Genomic DNA, 12,890 nt, shown 5'->3' on the forward strand with positions numbered 1-12,890 from the left:
GCTTCATCCCATTTGTTAATCCCCGTGGTGCCCCCTCTTTGTGCTGTGGCCACGCTGAGGAGACCCAGCTCATTTGTACAAGTCACTGCACAAATCAGTAGCAAAAGGCTTCAGAGCATCGCCATGTGAAACAACATCACGTTTTTCAAGGCTGATGAAAAGCGTGTTGCCTGATGAGCGTGATTTTTGCTTACATTTCCCTTTATCACTTATTTCACTCAAACATCAACAGGAGAAAATAAAAACCTCCTAAGCTTGCATGCCAGAAGCAACTTTGCAACATTACACACGATGCTGCTTCTTTCATTCCCTTCCTGTCATTTCCCTTTCTATTTTAAGCTCTTTTCCTTGAGGAAAGGGGCCTTGTCCAAACAAGCTCCTGGCAGTCCTTTCTATGGTGGTAATTGCTGAAGCATTTTTGACCATTTTCAACAGAAGAGCAGAGGTCGGGAGGTTAAATGAGTTTCCTAGGGTTTGTATGAAATGGAAAGGCAGCTGAAGACCAAAAGAGTGTTCTCACTGTGGAAGAGACTGAGGACTGGTACGAAGCATGGGATCAGACACCACAGAGTCTACAGGGAGGAGCACCCTGGGAAGCTGTTGAGTACTGGTGGCTAGAGGACTTGCCTGTCCTGTAGTCCCAGGTGGCTGTACATCCGCCAGTTTTTGCCAGTCTGTTTTCTGTAGCATTTTCTTTTTCCCATGACGATCTGCCTCTTTGTCGTTCCCCCTTTGCCTCCTTCATCTTCTTCCACCTCTTCATTTTTATGTCAATTGTGCTGGAAAAGTTAAATTAAAGACATGATTTTAGCATTTTGTTCTAGAACAAACCTCTTACTTTTGGGCCAGCAGCCAGAAGTCAATCTTTTTCTTTCCCTTGAGTTCACTTCCCAGTGTCAGAGGCACATGGCTTTTGTTGTGGATCATAGTCTTCACTAAAGAGTTACTCTCTCGGATATCGTAGGTCAAGGTCAATACTATAAAAAGCCTTCAAGGGGGGGAACTGAAGCTCTGCAATGGCTCCCCTGGTCCTTAGGAATGAACAAGGTGCGTGATGGGTGAGACTTACCCTTTCAGCTGGGTTGTGAAGGGGTTAAGCCACAGGGCTGAGTGCAGTTGTACTTCATCCTTACTGAGAGAGGTAAACTGAGGCTGTGGGGTGGATGGTTTGAAATCATAGTGAGCAGGCTTCTCCCTACCTGCATTTTACTCCTTGCAGGAGTTTCATGGTACAAAAGAGGAGTTTAGATACAAAGTACTTTATGCTGGAAGTTTCTTCAGCAAAGGATGATGTTATAATTTCAGTTAAAGCTTGCAAAGAAGCGAAGATGCAGATGCAGGAGATCTGTGGCTGCCTTTTACAGAACACAGACATAGCTCTTGGTGTTGCATTGGGGATAAATGCATTGCAATTCTGAGCTTTTGAGCTGCTTTACTACAGCCACATTAAGTATTGTAAGTAGAAAGATTGAGTGCTTGTCCTGCTTTTCCTCTTCTCCCTTTTTATTGAAGTTACCGTAATTATTGCCTCTTTTTTTTCTGCAACTTTTGATTTATTTTGGGTTTGCTACAAAATTGAGTTCAGAGAGGCAATTGACTTCACCTGGCTGCAGAAAAGCCATTAGGAGCTTCAAATTAGTGTGAAATAATTAATAGGCAAGGAAGATTAACATGGGGAACATGGGCAGTTTTCATTAACTTTAAGCGAAAGGATGTTCCTGTAGATAACTTTACCATGCATGTTGTCCTGGATGTCTAGCTATTCCCTTTGGACAATAATTATATCCAGATCACTAGAGACAAGACCCCTGTAAGCCTGCTCAGGCTTTGCATTTGGCTTGTCTTAAAGAGGAACTGAAAGACATTTCTTGCCAGCTTGCTTGGATTTGTCCTTCCCCTGCCACAACTGCTGTTGGTGGTGGCTGGAGCTAATGACTGTCACGGAGCCCAAGAGGCCCAGGGATGGCCACGTGCATCAGCAGCATTTTCTCCTTCCTGAGCAGGGTGGGAGGAAGCAGACCACAAGCTCCCAGGTTATATTTTGTTCCAAGGTTGTATTTTGCTCCAAGCACCACATCCCTCCACTGGCCAGTACTCATCGTAAGTGTCTCCTGTAGACAGACATGTGATGAATTGGAGATTATAATAGCATTGAAACATGGAAATCAGTGTACTCTGAATCTCCACTGGAATAATCGTTGCAAAAATCATGTGTAATGCTTGTATGGATTTTTAAGGTTCTCAACTACTCTCTACAACTGCCTGAAAGGAGGTTGTAATGAGGTGTGTGTTGGTTTCTTCTCCCAAGTGGCAAGTGGTAGGACAAGAGGAACCGGCCTCAAGTTGTGCCAGGGGAGGTTTAGATTGCATACTGGGAAAAATCTATTCCCCAGAAGGGTTGTTGAGCCTTGCAACAGGCTGCCCGGGGAACTGGTGGAGTCACCATCCCTGGAGGTATTTAAAAGACTTGTAGATGTGGCACTTAGGGACATGGTTTAGTGGTGGGCTTGGCAGTGTTAGGTTAATGGTTGGTCTCAATGATGGTAAAGGTCTTTTCCAGCCTAACTGACACTGTGATTCTATGATAATGTAGCAGAAAGCTGTGGGATGGCGTTGTGTGTCTGCATTTAAACCTGCTGTGGTCTCACTGATTTTTGTCTAGAGGAAGCAGTTTCTGGGGTAAACTATGCCCGAAACAGCTCCTCGGCTTGTCTCGGCAATACAGAGCTGGGCAGCCAGCTAACAATAAAACATGGTTTGTTCCCTCAGTCTCTTTTATTTACTAGCACACATATTCTTGTCAAGTTTTATTTTGAGGCAGTTTTCTGGGATGACAAGATGGGAAGGGTTAACAGCATGAAGAAGGCACCAAAGCTTGGCTGTGATGGCATCCCCTACTCCTCCTCCTCTCTCTCTGACCCTTCTTAGTGTACTGTCAGCATCATCAGACAAGGAATATCTCATACTGCTCACATGCACTTATCTCATTGTGAGGACCCTTTCTGAGAAAAGTCTTTGTTCACTGTCTGGGTGCCAGGTTGCAGAGTGATTACACCTTACAACGTAGTGAGGAAACAACTCACACTCAGTCTGGCTCTCTGAGCTCACCTGCAAACCAGTTCTGTGCACACCTGTCTGCAATGAGGGGCTGCCCAAAGCCCCCCACAGCTTAAATCCTGATCTGGGAAGAAGAGAGCTCCTCAGGTGAGCGTGGAGGGAGTAAACAGCTCGGTGGAGTGTGGACTGGCTGCAAAGGGGCTTTGCTGCGTGTAGGCACGTTCCAGGGCAGAACTTGGGTGGGTAAGGGATTGCGTGTAACCAGCACTTATGGATGCAGTGGGGGATCTCACCTGGGGTCTGTGCCTTCATATGCCACATCTTGTGATAGGACAGTATTTTCAGTGGTGATGGCTGCAACTACTTTTCTTGTGAAGGAAAGGGATTTTTGGTGTGATAATTAAAATAAGTGCATAAACAACAGCAAAACAAACCCCATTGAAAACCCAATACATGCATTTCTAGGACTGCGGCAAGTTGGGTTATAAGGCAGTGGCTCTGTCTCATTGTATTGAGTTTACGTGGCGAGATTTTGTAGTGGGGGGGCTGCAGGGGTAGTTTCTGTGAGGAGATGCCAGAAGCTGACTCTATGCAACCAAGAGAGATGAGTCAGCATGTGAGAGAAGCAGCCCTGCAGCCCCCCAGGTCAGTGCAGAAGGAGGCAGGAGTTGCTCCAGGCACCAGAGCAGATTCCCTGGCAGCCTGTGATGAAGCCCACAGTGAGACAGGCCGTGCCCCCGGCCCACGGAGCCCACGAGGGAGCAGATCCCCACACACAGCCCAGGGAGGACACCACGCCAGAGCAGGTGGATGCCCAAAGGAGGCTGTGACCTCATGGGAAGCCCACGAGGGAGCAGGCTCCTGGCAGGACCTGTGAACCCTGTGGGGAGCCTATGCTGGAGATGTCTGCTTCTGAAGGCCTGCACCCTGTGGGAAGGACACTGAAGCAGTTCATGAGGAGCTGCAGTCCGTGGGAAGGACTCATATTGGAGAAGTTTGCGGAGGACTGTCTCCTGTGTGAGGGACCCTGCACTGGAGTGGGGGAAGAGTGTGAGGAGGAAGGAGCAGCAGCGACAAGGTGTGATGAACCGACCATAACCCCCATTCCCCATCTCTGTGCACCACTCAGGGGGAGGAGGTAGAGAAAATGAGGAGTGAAGTTGACCCAAGAAGAAGGGCAGGGTGGGGGGAAAGTGTTTTAAGATTTGTTTTTATTTCTTATTACCCTACTCTTTTAACTGGCAATCAGTTTCCTGGAGCTAATCCTGTTTTGCCTGTGGTGGTAATTGGTGAGTGATGTCTCCATGTCTTTATCTTGCCCATGAGCCTTTAATCTTATTTTTTCTCCTGTCCAGCTGAGAAGGGGAGTGATTGGGCAGCTGGCATCCAGCCAAGGTCAACCCACCACACTCAGGCTGTGTAGTTCCTTAACATCACATTTGCAGCTGAGCTCTCATTGCAGTTGGCCACAGCATGTGTGAAAACCCTTTGTTTTGGTAGAGCAGGTACTTAAAAGCCCATCCTTTCCATTTGTGGCACTTACCTGAGTTTCTGTGTAGCTATTCAGGTAAAAGAAAGAAGAATTAAATATCAGAAGTGCCAATGTTAGGTGCTGAAGCTTTAGCAATTGTAATAAATATAACAGGTCATCAGTACGTGCTAGGTGGGAGAAGGCTGAGCTGATAGCAGAGAAAGTTAGGTTGTCCTGCCTCTTGCCAAGAGGATTCTTCTGGAAAGCGAATGGGGAAAAGAAATGGAAATTGTAAAAATGTTTGTGGAAATGTTTAGTTAAGGAAGCTGAGGAGAAATGATGTGCATGTAGGATTCTGTAACACATCCACTGCAAAACCTTCACAGCTTTCAGGACCCAAAGTGTAAGTAAAAGTCATCTTTTCCCAGTTGTGGCCTTGAACTCTGTTAGCCTTGGGGCATGCAAAGTATTTACTGGGTATCAGCAAACTTCTACTCCTTCTTGGGGAATCATAATATTTTAGCACTCACTTGGATATAGTCAAAGACATTTAATTCTTTATTGGACACAAATGTACTTCACATTCACTTTTCTTTGCAGTCTTGGTATGTCTTCACTTAGCTTGGCAGTACAGATGCACTTCTGCTTTGCTTTGTGCTGCTGTTTTGTAATTTGTTTTGCTTGTCTGCTTGAACTGCTGAAATCTCCATGAATAGTTACATCTCTGCTCGATGTGTGTAACCTTGAAATCAGAGCAGTTAAAGCAACCTCCTTGTTACTATTCTATTTCCTAAACCAAAACCAAAATAAATCCAGAACTGACAGCATGCTGTAACATGAAATAAAAGTCCAGAGGCAGGAAACTGCAAGCCAGATTTGATGCAGTTCTCAGATATGCTCTTCTCCAATCATTGCATTCCCAAAGCAATTGTTTGGAAATTCTGTCCAAAGGTTGCGCCTGCCTTTGCAAATTAAATGACAGTACACTTATTTGAGGTGTGGGGGTGATATGGCGTGCTCTGTTAGACGGTTATGGATTGAGATTTCAGGCCTTCACAGGGGAGTTCATCATCTCACAGTCCTCTTGCATTTGACTCAAATAAATATGCTGAAGCTTAAAAAGTTTATTTCCACGTCTTCAGAGTATGATCCTCACACATTGTCTTATTGCATTTTGCCTCTTTTTCCATTGGGGAAATGGGGTATAGGGTAAGCAAATTCGTCTCCCCAGGGAGGGCTGGATAAATCCCACCCTCCTAAATAAGTACCTGTATTTCTGGGTAGTTTTTATCTTTATGGACCAACCCTGGAAGCACAGTGTTACTCAGTGTTTCTTTCTCATGGTGTTGCAGGGACTCTGAAGCCGAGGTGTGCATAGTTCATGCAATTAAATGGGTATTTCTCCTGCTTTTTGCAACATTTGGGATATTTCATCTCTGCTTTTGGGGTGTTTTTGGCTTTTTAAGTGACTTCCCAGAGGTCGCTGCTGTATGCTGTGAATCTGCAGGAGTGTTCACATGTGGGAACACTTTGAAGTCTGCAGTCCATATTATTTGGGGGGATTTCATGTAATATAATTGTTAGCTATGTGCTTGTAATTCAGGACATCAAGGATTTCCAGCCCTTACTTTGATTGCATCGTGGTCCATCTGAGGCTTCATTCAGCAAAGTACCTAAGTGCATATGAACGCAGGGTCACTGGGCCAGGCTAAAAATCTTTTGAGACAAATTCAGTATTTCTAAGGAAAGAATGGAAATAATAGGTAAATAAACCCTTCTCTTTCCCACAAAAAAACTCACATCCATCCAAAGAAACTCGTATCACAAAACGTGTGGACCAGTCCTCTCGGCATGCATCTGCAAACTTAGCCAAGCTGAAGCCATGTTCTGGCCGCCCATCCTCTGGAATTACTAAACCTAAGCATGTTGGCACACTGAAAATCCTGGAAAAAAACCTCCTGATACTGGGGTCAACGCAGTTTGTGAAGATCTAAAAATCTTATCCTGTGCTGCTCTTTTACCAGTGATTTAATGAAAGTTTGATCTTGTTAGTAACAAGTGTAATTCCTGGGGGATGGGTAAAACCAAGCTAATATCTCGTGCTATATAGCCTTATATATAAAGCAAAGGAAAGGAGTGTCTCGGACAGCTGATCTAGGAGGAACTGCAGGAAGAGAAGAGCAGGAAAATCTCTAGCAATGATCCATTGTGCATTTGGATTTAACACCGTTTAATGCCCCGGATTTGTGTCAATGTGGCAGACTGATCCAAGACTTTATTTATGGTTGTTACAGGGCTGAATTGTCTCATGAGTGTTGCTGTGAGTGAGACGTGTGAGGAGCAGTGGAAGATCCCCCAATTGCACTGTTTGGAGGTGGAGCTGGTTCTCAAGCACCAAGAGATGCGTCCTCAGGACTAACCTGAGCAATGCATCAAAGGGGCTTCTCATTTTGTTCAATATTCATGGTTTTCACCTTGCTCCATCGCTGACTTTCTGATCTTCCAAAAGCAGGATGGATGTATGGTGTATATTCCCAGCTTAGGGAAATCTGGTGAAGGGATGCAGGATATGTCGTACTTACAGTCTGCTGACTTGAAATTAGGAATTGTAGCTCCTGTTCGAGTTTCTGTAATGCTTCAGCTCAGAGGAGCAGCTTGCTAATAGCAGAGGCTGCTGGAATGGACTGTAGTGTGTTGGGTGAACAAGACCTGCAGTGCTTTTGGACTTGACTAGAGTTTCAGGTAAGAGCAGCTTCTGGGAAACGTACAAAAGCTGACCTGGGTGGGAGGCAGAATAGGGCTAAACCACAGGAAAATCTATTGTAAAGCTGGTGCCAAAGACGCAGATGTAAATGACTGTTGCTCTGGTGACTATTGCCAATCTAAAACCAAACACCTGTTTAAAGCTTATTTAAACCACGCATCCTTTTCTCTGTAATATAGCCCAGTCCAAACTCATATCAATTCTTCTTTGGGGATGATGAAGCTGTGGAGGAGCCCTGGATAGTTTCAAAGTTGGGAAACGAAGCTAACAAAACCAACCCAACCCTACCACCAAACCACAAAGCCCTACAACATTCAAATCCTCACTTCATTGTTCTCCATGTGGAGCAGGTTTGGGTACCTTGGCCAAAGTGGGACCTTGGGCATGAAGCTGAGAGGTCATCTGGGCAACGGCAATAGCAGTTCCTGGCACTGACTCATTGACCCTTGCAGCTGGGCTGCCAGGAAGAAGGGAAGCCTCTCTTGGGGGCTGGAAGATGAATGTGTGGAGTACCCAGCTGGGCTCCCATCTCCCTCCTGCCCGAAAAGCCTTGAGCCCACAGAGCAGTTACGCTCTGCTCACTGCTTCCTCCCTTTCAAGAAGGCAGGACCTACTTGTATGCCTTCCTGCTCTGGAAAGCGATGGTTGACCATCCTGTTGTGCTTGTGGTTTCTCGTTCGTTTGTGGCTTTGATACTTCCATGTAATAAATGAGCAGAAATAATTTATATTCCAATTGCTAATAATTCATACAAATGCTGCCTCAATCCATGTGAGCCATGTCTGCTGCTTTGCAGCATCATCCTTACTGTCCTGATGGTGCTGGGTTGCCTGTCCAGTGCCAGCGGCACAATTAGATATGGTGTGAGGCTACATCAGGCCATATACTGGGGCTGAATTTCTGCAGTGAGGAAAAACCTGCATCCTCCTTCAAAAGATCAGCTGGGAGGTGAGTGCCTTTCAAAGTGATCTGTGGTCCCCAGTATTAATATATCTTCTCCTTTTTTGTCTTTACAGCCACCCAGATTGATCCCAGCGAACTACAGGAACTTTTTCAGGAGACTTCAGCCAATGTCTTCCGAATTAACTCCAATGGTGCGTATAATGAAAGGTCTCCTAGTCAATTGTGTGCTGTCCTGCTGATAACTCGTGTGCATATACGTGGTGTATGGCAGCTCCTGTTGTCAGGGAGCAAATATTAATACAGTTTTTTCTGCTGCTGCATCTCACAAGCACCAGCACATGTCCAATACACAGTTCTTTATAAGATGTAAAAATATTCCACCATATGTTCCATTAAATAGGCACAGATATATTCCAATCCTTGCTGAGACCATATCCTTTTCTATTTTTAATTGTGTCATCTGTTACAATAGGGAGTTAGAGCGCAGAAAGGTGGAACAAGCCAGACTCGTTTTCTAATGTGTTGCAGCACTACTGCATTCAGAGCCTGGCATATGAGCTTGCAAAACATCTATCTCCCTTATAAAAACACCAACACCAAAACTCTTCTGTTATTCTTCATTCTGTAAAATGAGCAGGGATGCTATTCCTGCTCATGTCTCCCTGGACCCTAGAGATACAGAGTGCTTCTCCCCTTTGGAGACATGCTCTGGCTCATCAGTTTTGTTGTGTTGGGCTGGAGGGATGTATTTTGCACACAGTTATAAACTAACATTGCAGAATGGTAGTTAATGTCATGGTATCTCAGTTCTGAAATACACTAGTATCAGACAAAAATCTAAAATTATCAGGTGCTGATTTTACAGTGGTCCCTGAAATTGCTTCTGAATCACCTGGACAGCTTCTCTGTCTAGTCTCTTCTGTGTCTATGGAGACTGGCTGGGCGACAGAGGTGCCTGGCCTAGGTATAAAGAAAGGATCTTACTGCCTCCTTATTTCTGTAATTATTCCCCCACGTGTCCCAGGGCTAAGGCCTTGGTCCTTGTAGCAAGGAATCCTTGCTAGAAGAAGGATGGGAAGTAAAACTTCCAAAACATAGTTGTCTCTTCTTTAGAGAAACATAGTTGTCTCTTCTTTAGAGGAGTTGTGTATGGTCCATCTGCCAGGAAAATTCAAGCACCATTTCTGTGACTAGAATGGATTGGTAAGTTTGAGTTTACTTTCAGCTATCATCACCTTGAGCTCCGGACCTCCTGCAACATGGATGTACCTTTCCCCAAGAAGCACTGTGAGCCTCATTGCTGCTCTCTGCTATCCCAGAAGGTGAAGGCCTGAAAGCAATGTAGGCTCCATGAAGTTGTGCAACTGCCCAAGGAAAATAATTGTTCACACTTTCCTTTGTGCCTTGAATTGGAATAACCCTATGCAACAGGACAGGATGAGTGCTGGCTGGCTATAAAGCTGTTTTGAAGAGAAGACCTGGGAGTACTGGTTAACCACAAGTTGAACATGAGTTAACAGAAATCATGTTCTTGTGTCTAATTACTTAAGAGGAGACTGTAAAGTAGGTGGAGCCATAACCTCTCCGATGTGCACAGTGGAAGGAGGAGAGGCAAAGGGCAAGTGAAACACAGGATATTCCAACTCAATGTGAGGAAAAAGGCTCTGCCCATCAGGGTGTTCAACCAGTGCAACAGGACCCCAGAAAGGCTGTGAGATCTCTATCTCTCAAGATACTCGGAGCTTTAGAAGACCCTCAACAACTTGCTGTTGAGTGGACCTTTTCTTAGCAGAAGGTTGGACTAGAGACCTCCAGAGATCCCCTCCAACCTGCATAAGTCTATGATTCTTCAGTATTTTGTCAGAACTTCAATTACTGCATATACAAGATGATTCTGAATGGGTCAAAAGCAAAATGGGAGATATGCAAACACAAAAAAATATTTATTGTTCATTATTTTTCAAAGGAGTTACTGATAGAGGCTTTAAAGTTGTTTAAAACACTTGTTATTCATAGTTTTTTGGCAAACTGCTTGGATATGACAAGTTCAACAGCTTTCTTCACAGGGCAGAATCTGAGAAATTCAGCCATTGAAAGTCATCTTTGGGTTGCCAGTGGTATTTGTCCACTGGGATACTGGAGATAGACTGGAGATACTGGTGGGATAGACATTGCTTGGGGTGAAGGACAAACATGCACTGCAGAAGGTGGAAAAAAATCATAGAATCATAGAATATTTGAAGTTGGAAGAGACCTCTGGAGGTCATCTTGTCCAACCCCTTTGCTTGTGCAAGCCCACCTAGAGCTGATTTTCCCAGCACCAGGTCCAGATGGTGTTTGAATGTCTCCAGCGATGGAGGCTCCATGACCTGTCAAGGCAGCCTGTGCCAGTGCTTGGTCACCGTCACAGTAAAAATGTGTTTCCTGATCTTCATAGGGAACATCCCACATCTCAGTTTGTTCCTGTTGTCTCTGCTCCTGGCACTGGGCACCGCTGAAATGAGCCTGGCTCTGTTCTTATTGCACCCTCCCTTCAGGTATTAAACATCAGTAAGATCCCCATTCCACCTTGTCATTTCCAGGCTAAACGGTCCCAGCTGTCTCAGTCTCTCCTAATAGGAGAGATGTTCCAGACCCTTAATTTTCTATGTGGCCCTTTGCTGGACTCTTTCCAGTAAGTCCATGTCTCGCTTGTACAAAGGAGCCCAGAACTGGAAACTACTCCAGGTGTGACCTCACCAGTGCCAAGCAGATGGGAAGGATCGCTCCCCTAACGTGCTGGCAATGCTTTGCCTAATGCAGCCCAGGGTACCATCCGCCTTCTTTGCAGCAAGGGTGTATTGCTGGCTCATGTTTAACTAGGTGTCCACCAGGACCCACTTTTTTCTGGGCTTTTCCTTGAGAAAACTCCAGTGTGGTGACCTGAGCTTGGGGCCCCTGTGGCAGCTTGGACCTCCTAACTGTGATCCTTGGTAGTTGGATTACGGACAGGTGTATAACCACATTGTAACACACAGAAAGAAATACCTGGATTAGGTATCAACCTTGGTTGCTCCAGCACTAATACTTTTGACAATGGTAGTGATGAATGGTAGCGGCACTTCTGCTGCCAAACCAAGGGCTCAGTGTGACATTTTGCAACCTGCTTGTGACTCTGTGTCTGCTATTAAAATCCAAACTAGCCAGGTTAGGGCTGTCTTGATACATCTCTGTGCTGTAATAAACTCCTACTGTAGTGAAATTTATCTTGAGAAGACCTTAAGATGAGTGGTGCATCTTTTTTGAAGTGCCGTGGTCCAATTTCTATTTTTATTCATTGTTAGAATTGCATTAATCCATTCAATTAGGTTTTAAGCAATTTCAGGTGGTCTTTGTTTTTCTTCTGGAGATGACATAGAGTGCATGATGATGTGCTTTCTGTTAAGAGTTACCTGCACTGAGTGCTCTGTGAAGCAGGTAATGACAGTGCCTGTACTTAAAACTATTTTGAAAAATTGGAGAGGGTATAGAGAAGAGCTGCGACAACTGTTTGAAGCCTGCAAATCAGACTTTAAAATGCATGCCATCTGAACTTCTGTTTGAGACATCTAAGAGGACTTGATCATGGTGTGTAAGTACCTCTCTGGGAAGAAAGACGTCAAATAGATAGCATAGGGCTCATTAATCTAACATTCTCGCACATAACAAGATCAGGAGATAGGAGTCAAAGCTAGACAAATTCAATCTTTCTGTATGAGGATAACTAGCCATTAGAACTCTATATGGAGGGGATGTGATGGATTTGGCATTGCTTCGAACCTTTAAATCAAGATTCGAATGTCTTTTTATAAGATATACTTTAGTCCAGCTACACTCTACAGTCTTGATGTAGGATTGAAGGGACAAAATTTTATGGTAGGAAATCAGATTGGATAATCAGAATTGCTCTCTCTGGCCTTTAAAATCTATGAATCTATGAATTTATAATGCCTTTTAAAGTGCTTTTAGGTTGAAGAAATGCCCATAAGATACTCTACTGTTGTTGCTCTCTTCACCACCCATATTATTTTTCTGTCTGCTCAGGTCAGTTCCATTCAGTTTGTATGTGACTTCTTCGTAGCCTTTTCCCAAAAAAGCGCATCTTTTCAGGAGAGGAATGCTGAGTGCAGTGCTAAGATTTGGAAGAGCTAATCCACATTAGGTAAAGAATTTGGCACGGTTATAAAATGGGAAAGGATGCCCTTGATCCTTTATGCCCTATACAGCTATACTGTATGGTCTTTTCAGGAAATTCAGTAAGCCCTGTCTGAGAGCATGCAGCAAAAGTCAGTGTCGTTGTTTGTGTACCACCACGCGAGCGGCTGAGCAAGGAACGAGCAGCTGCATTGCAGATGCTCACCAGAGGTTGGTTTGTACTCCTCTTGTGCTGGGCATGATGCGTTGAATGATCTACAGGATTGCATAAATTAAATCACCACTCCCGTTTTCCTTCTTTTCTTGCCTTACTGCAGCCTTTTTGGGGTTCTCCAGGTTCCCCATGGTGTTTGGAGACCAAACCATGCACCTGGAATGCTCTTCTCCCTCTTGGGATGATGAAGATGTCACAAGCTCCCAGTGCTATTTGTGTGTTGTTTAGATTCCCAGAATACCAGGGTGTGGGCAACCTTGGCTGTATTTTTCCTGGTTTTGGGTAACTGTTAAGAACTATTTTTAATG

General features: G+C 44.7%; 1 protein-coding gene across 7 annotated transcripts in view; it reads left to right on the plus strand.

Moving 5' to 3' along the window:
- The window catches only part of TSNARE1 (t-SNARE domain containing 1), a 508,372-nt gene that overhangs the window by 164,717 nt on the left and 330,765 nt on the right, over positions 1-12,890 (plus strand). For all 7 annotated transcript variants that reach the window (XM_037380780.1, XM_037380779.1, XM_037380786.1 and 4 more), the window contains one exon: positions 8,309-8,386. In XM_037380780.1, the coding sequence (XP_037236677.1) occupies positions 8,309-8,386 (78 nt within the window). The remainder of the gene's footprint in view (positions 1-8,308; positions 8,387-12,890) is intronic.

This window comes from Falco rusticolus, chromosome 3, assembly GCF_015220075.1.
Source record: "Falco rusticolus isolate bFalRus1 chromosome 3, bFalRus1.pri, whole genome shotgun sequence".
NCBI lineage: Eukaryota > Metazoa > Chordata > Aves > Falconiformes > Falconidae > Falco > Falco rusticolus.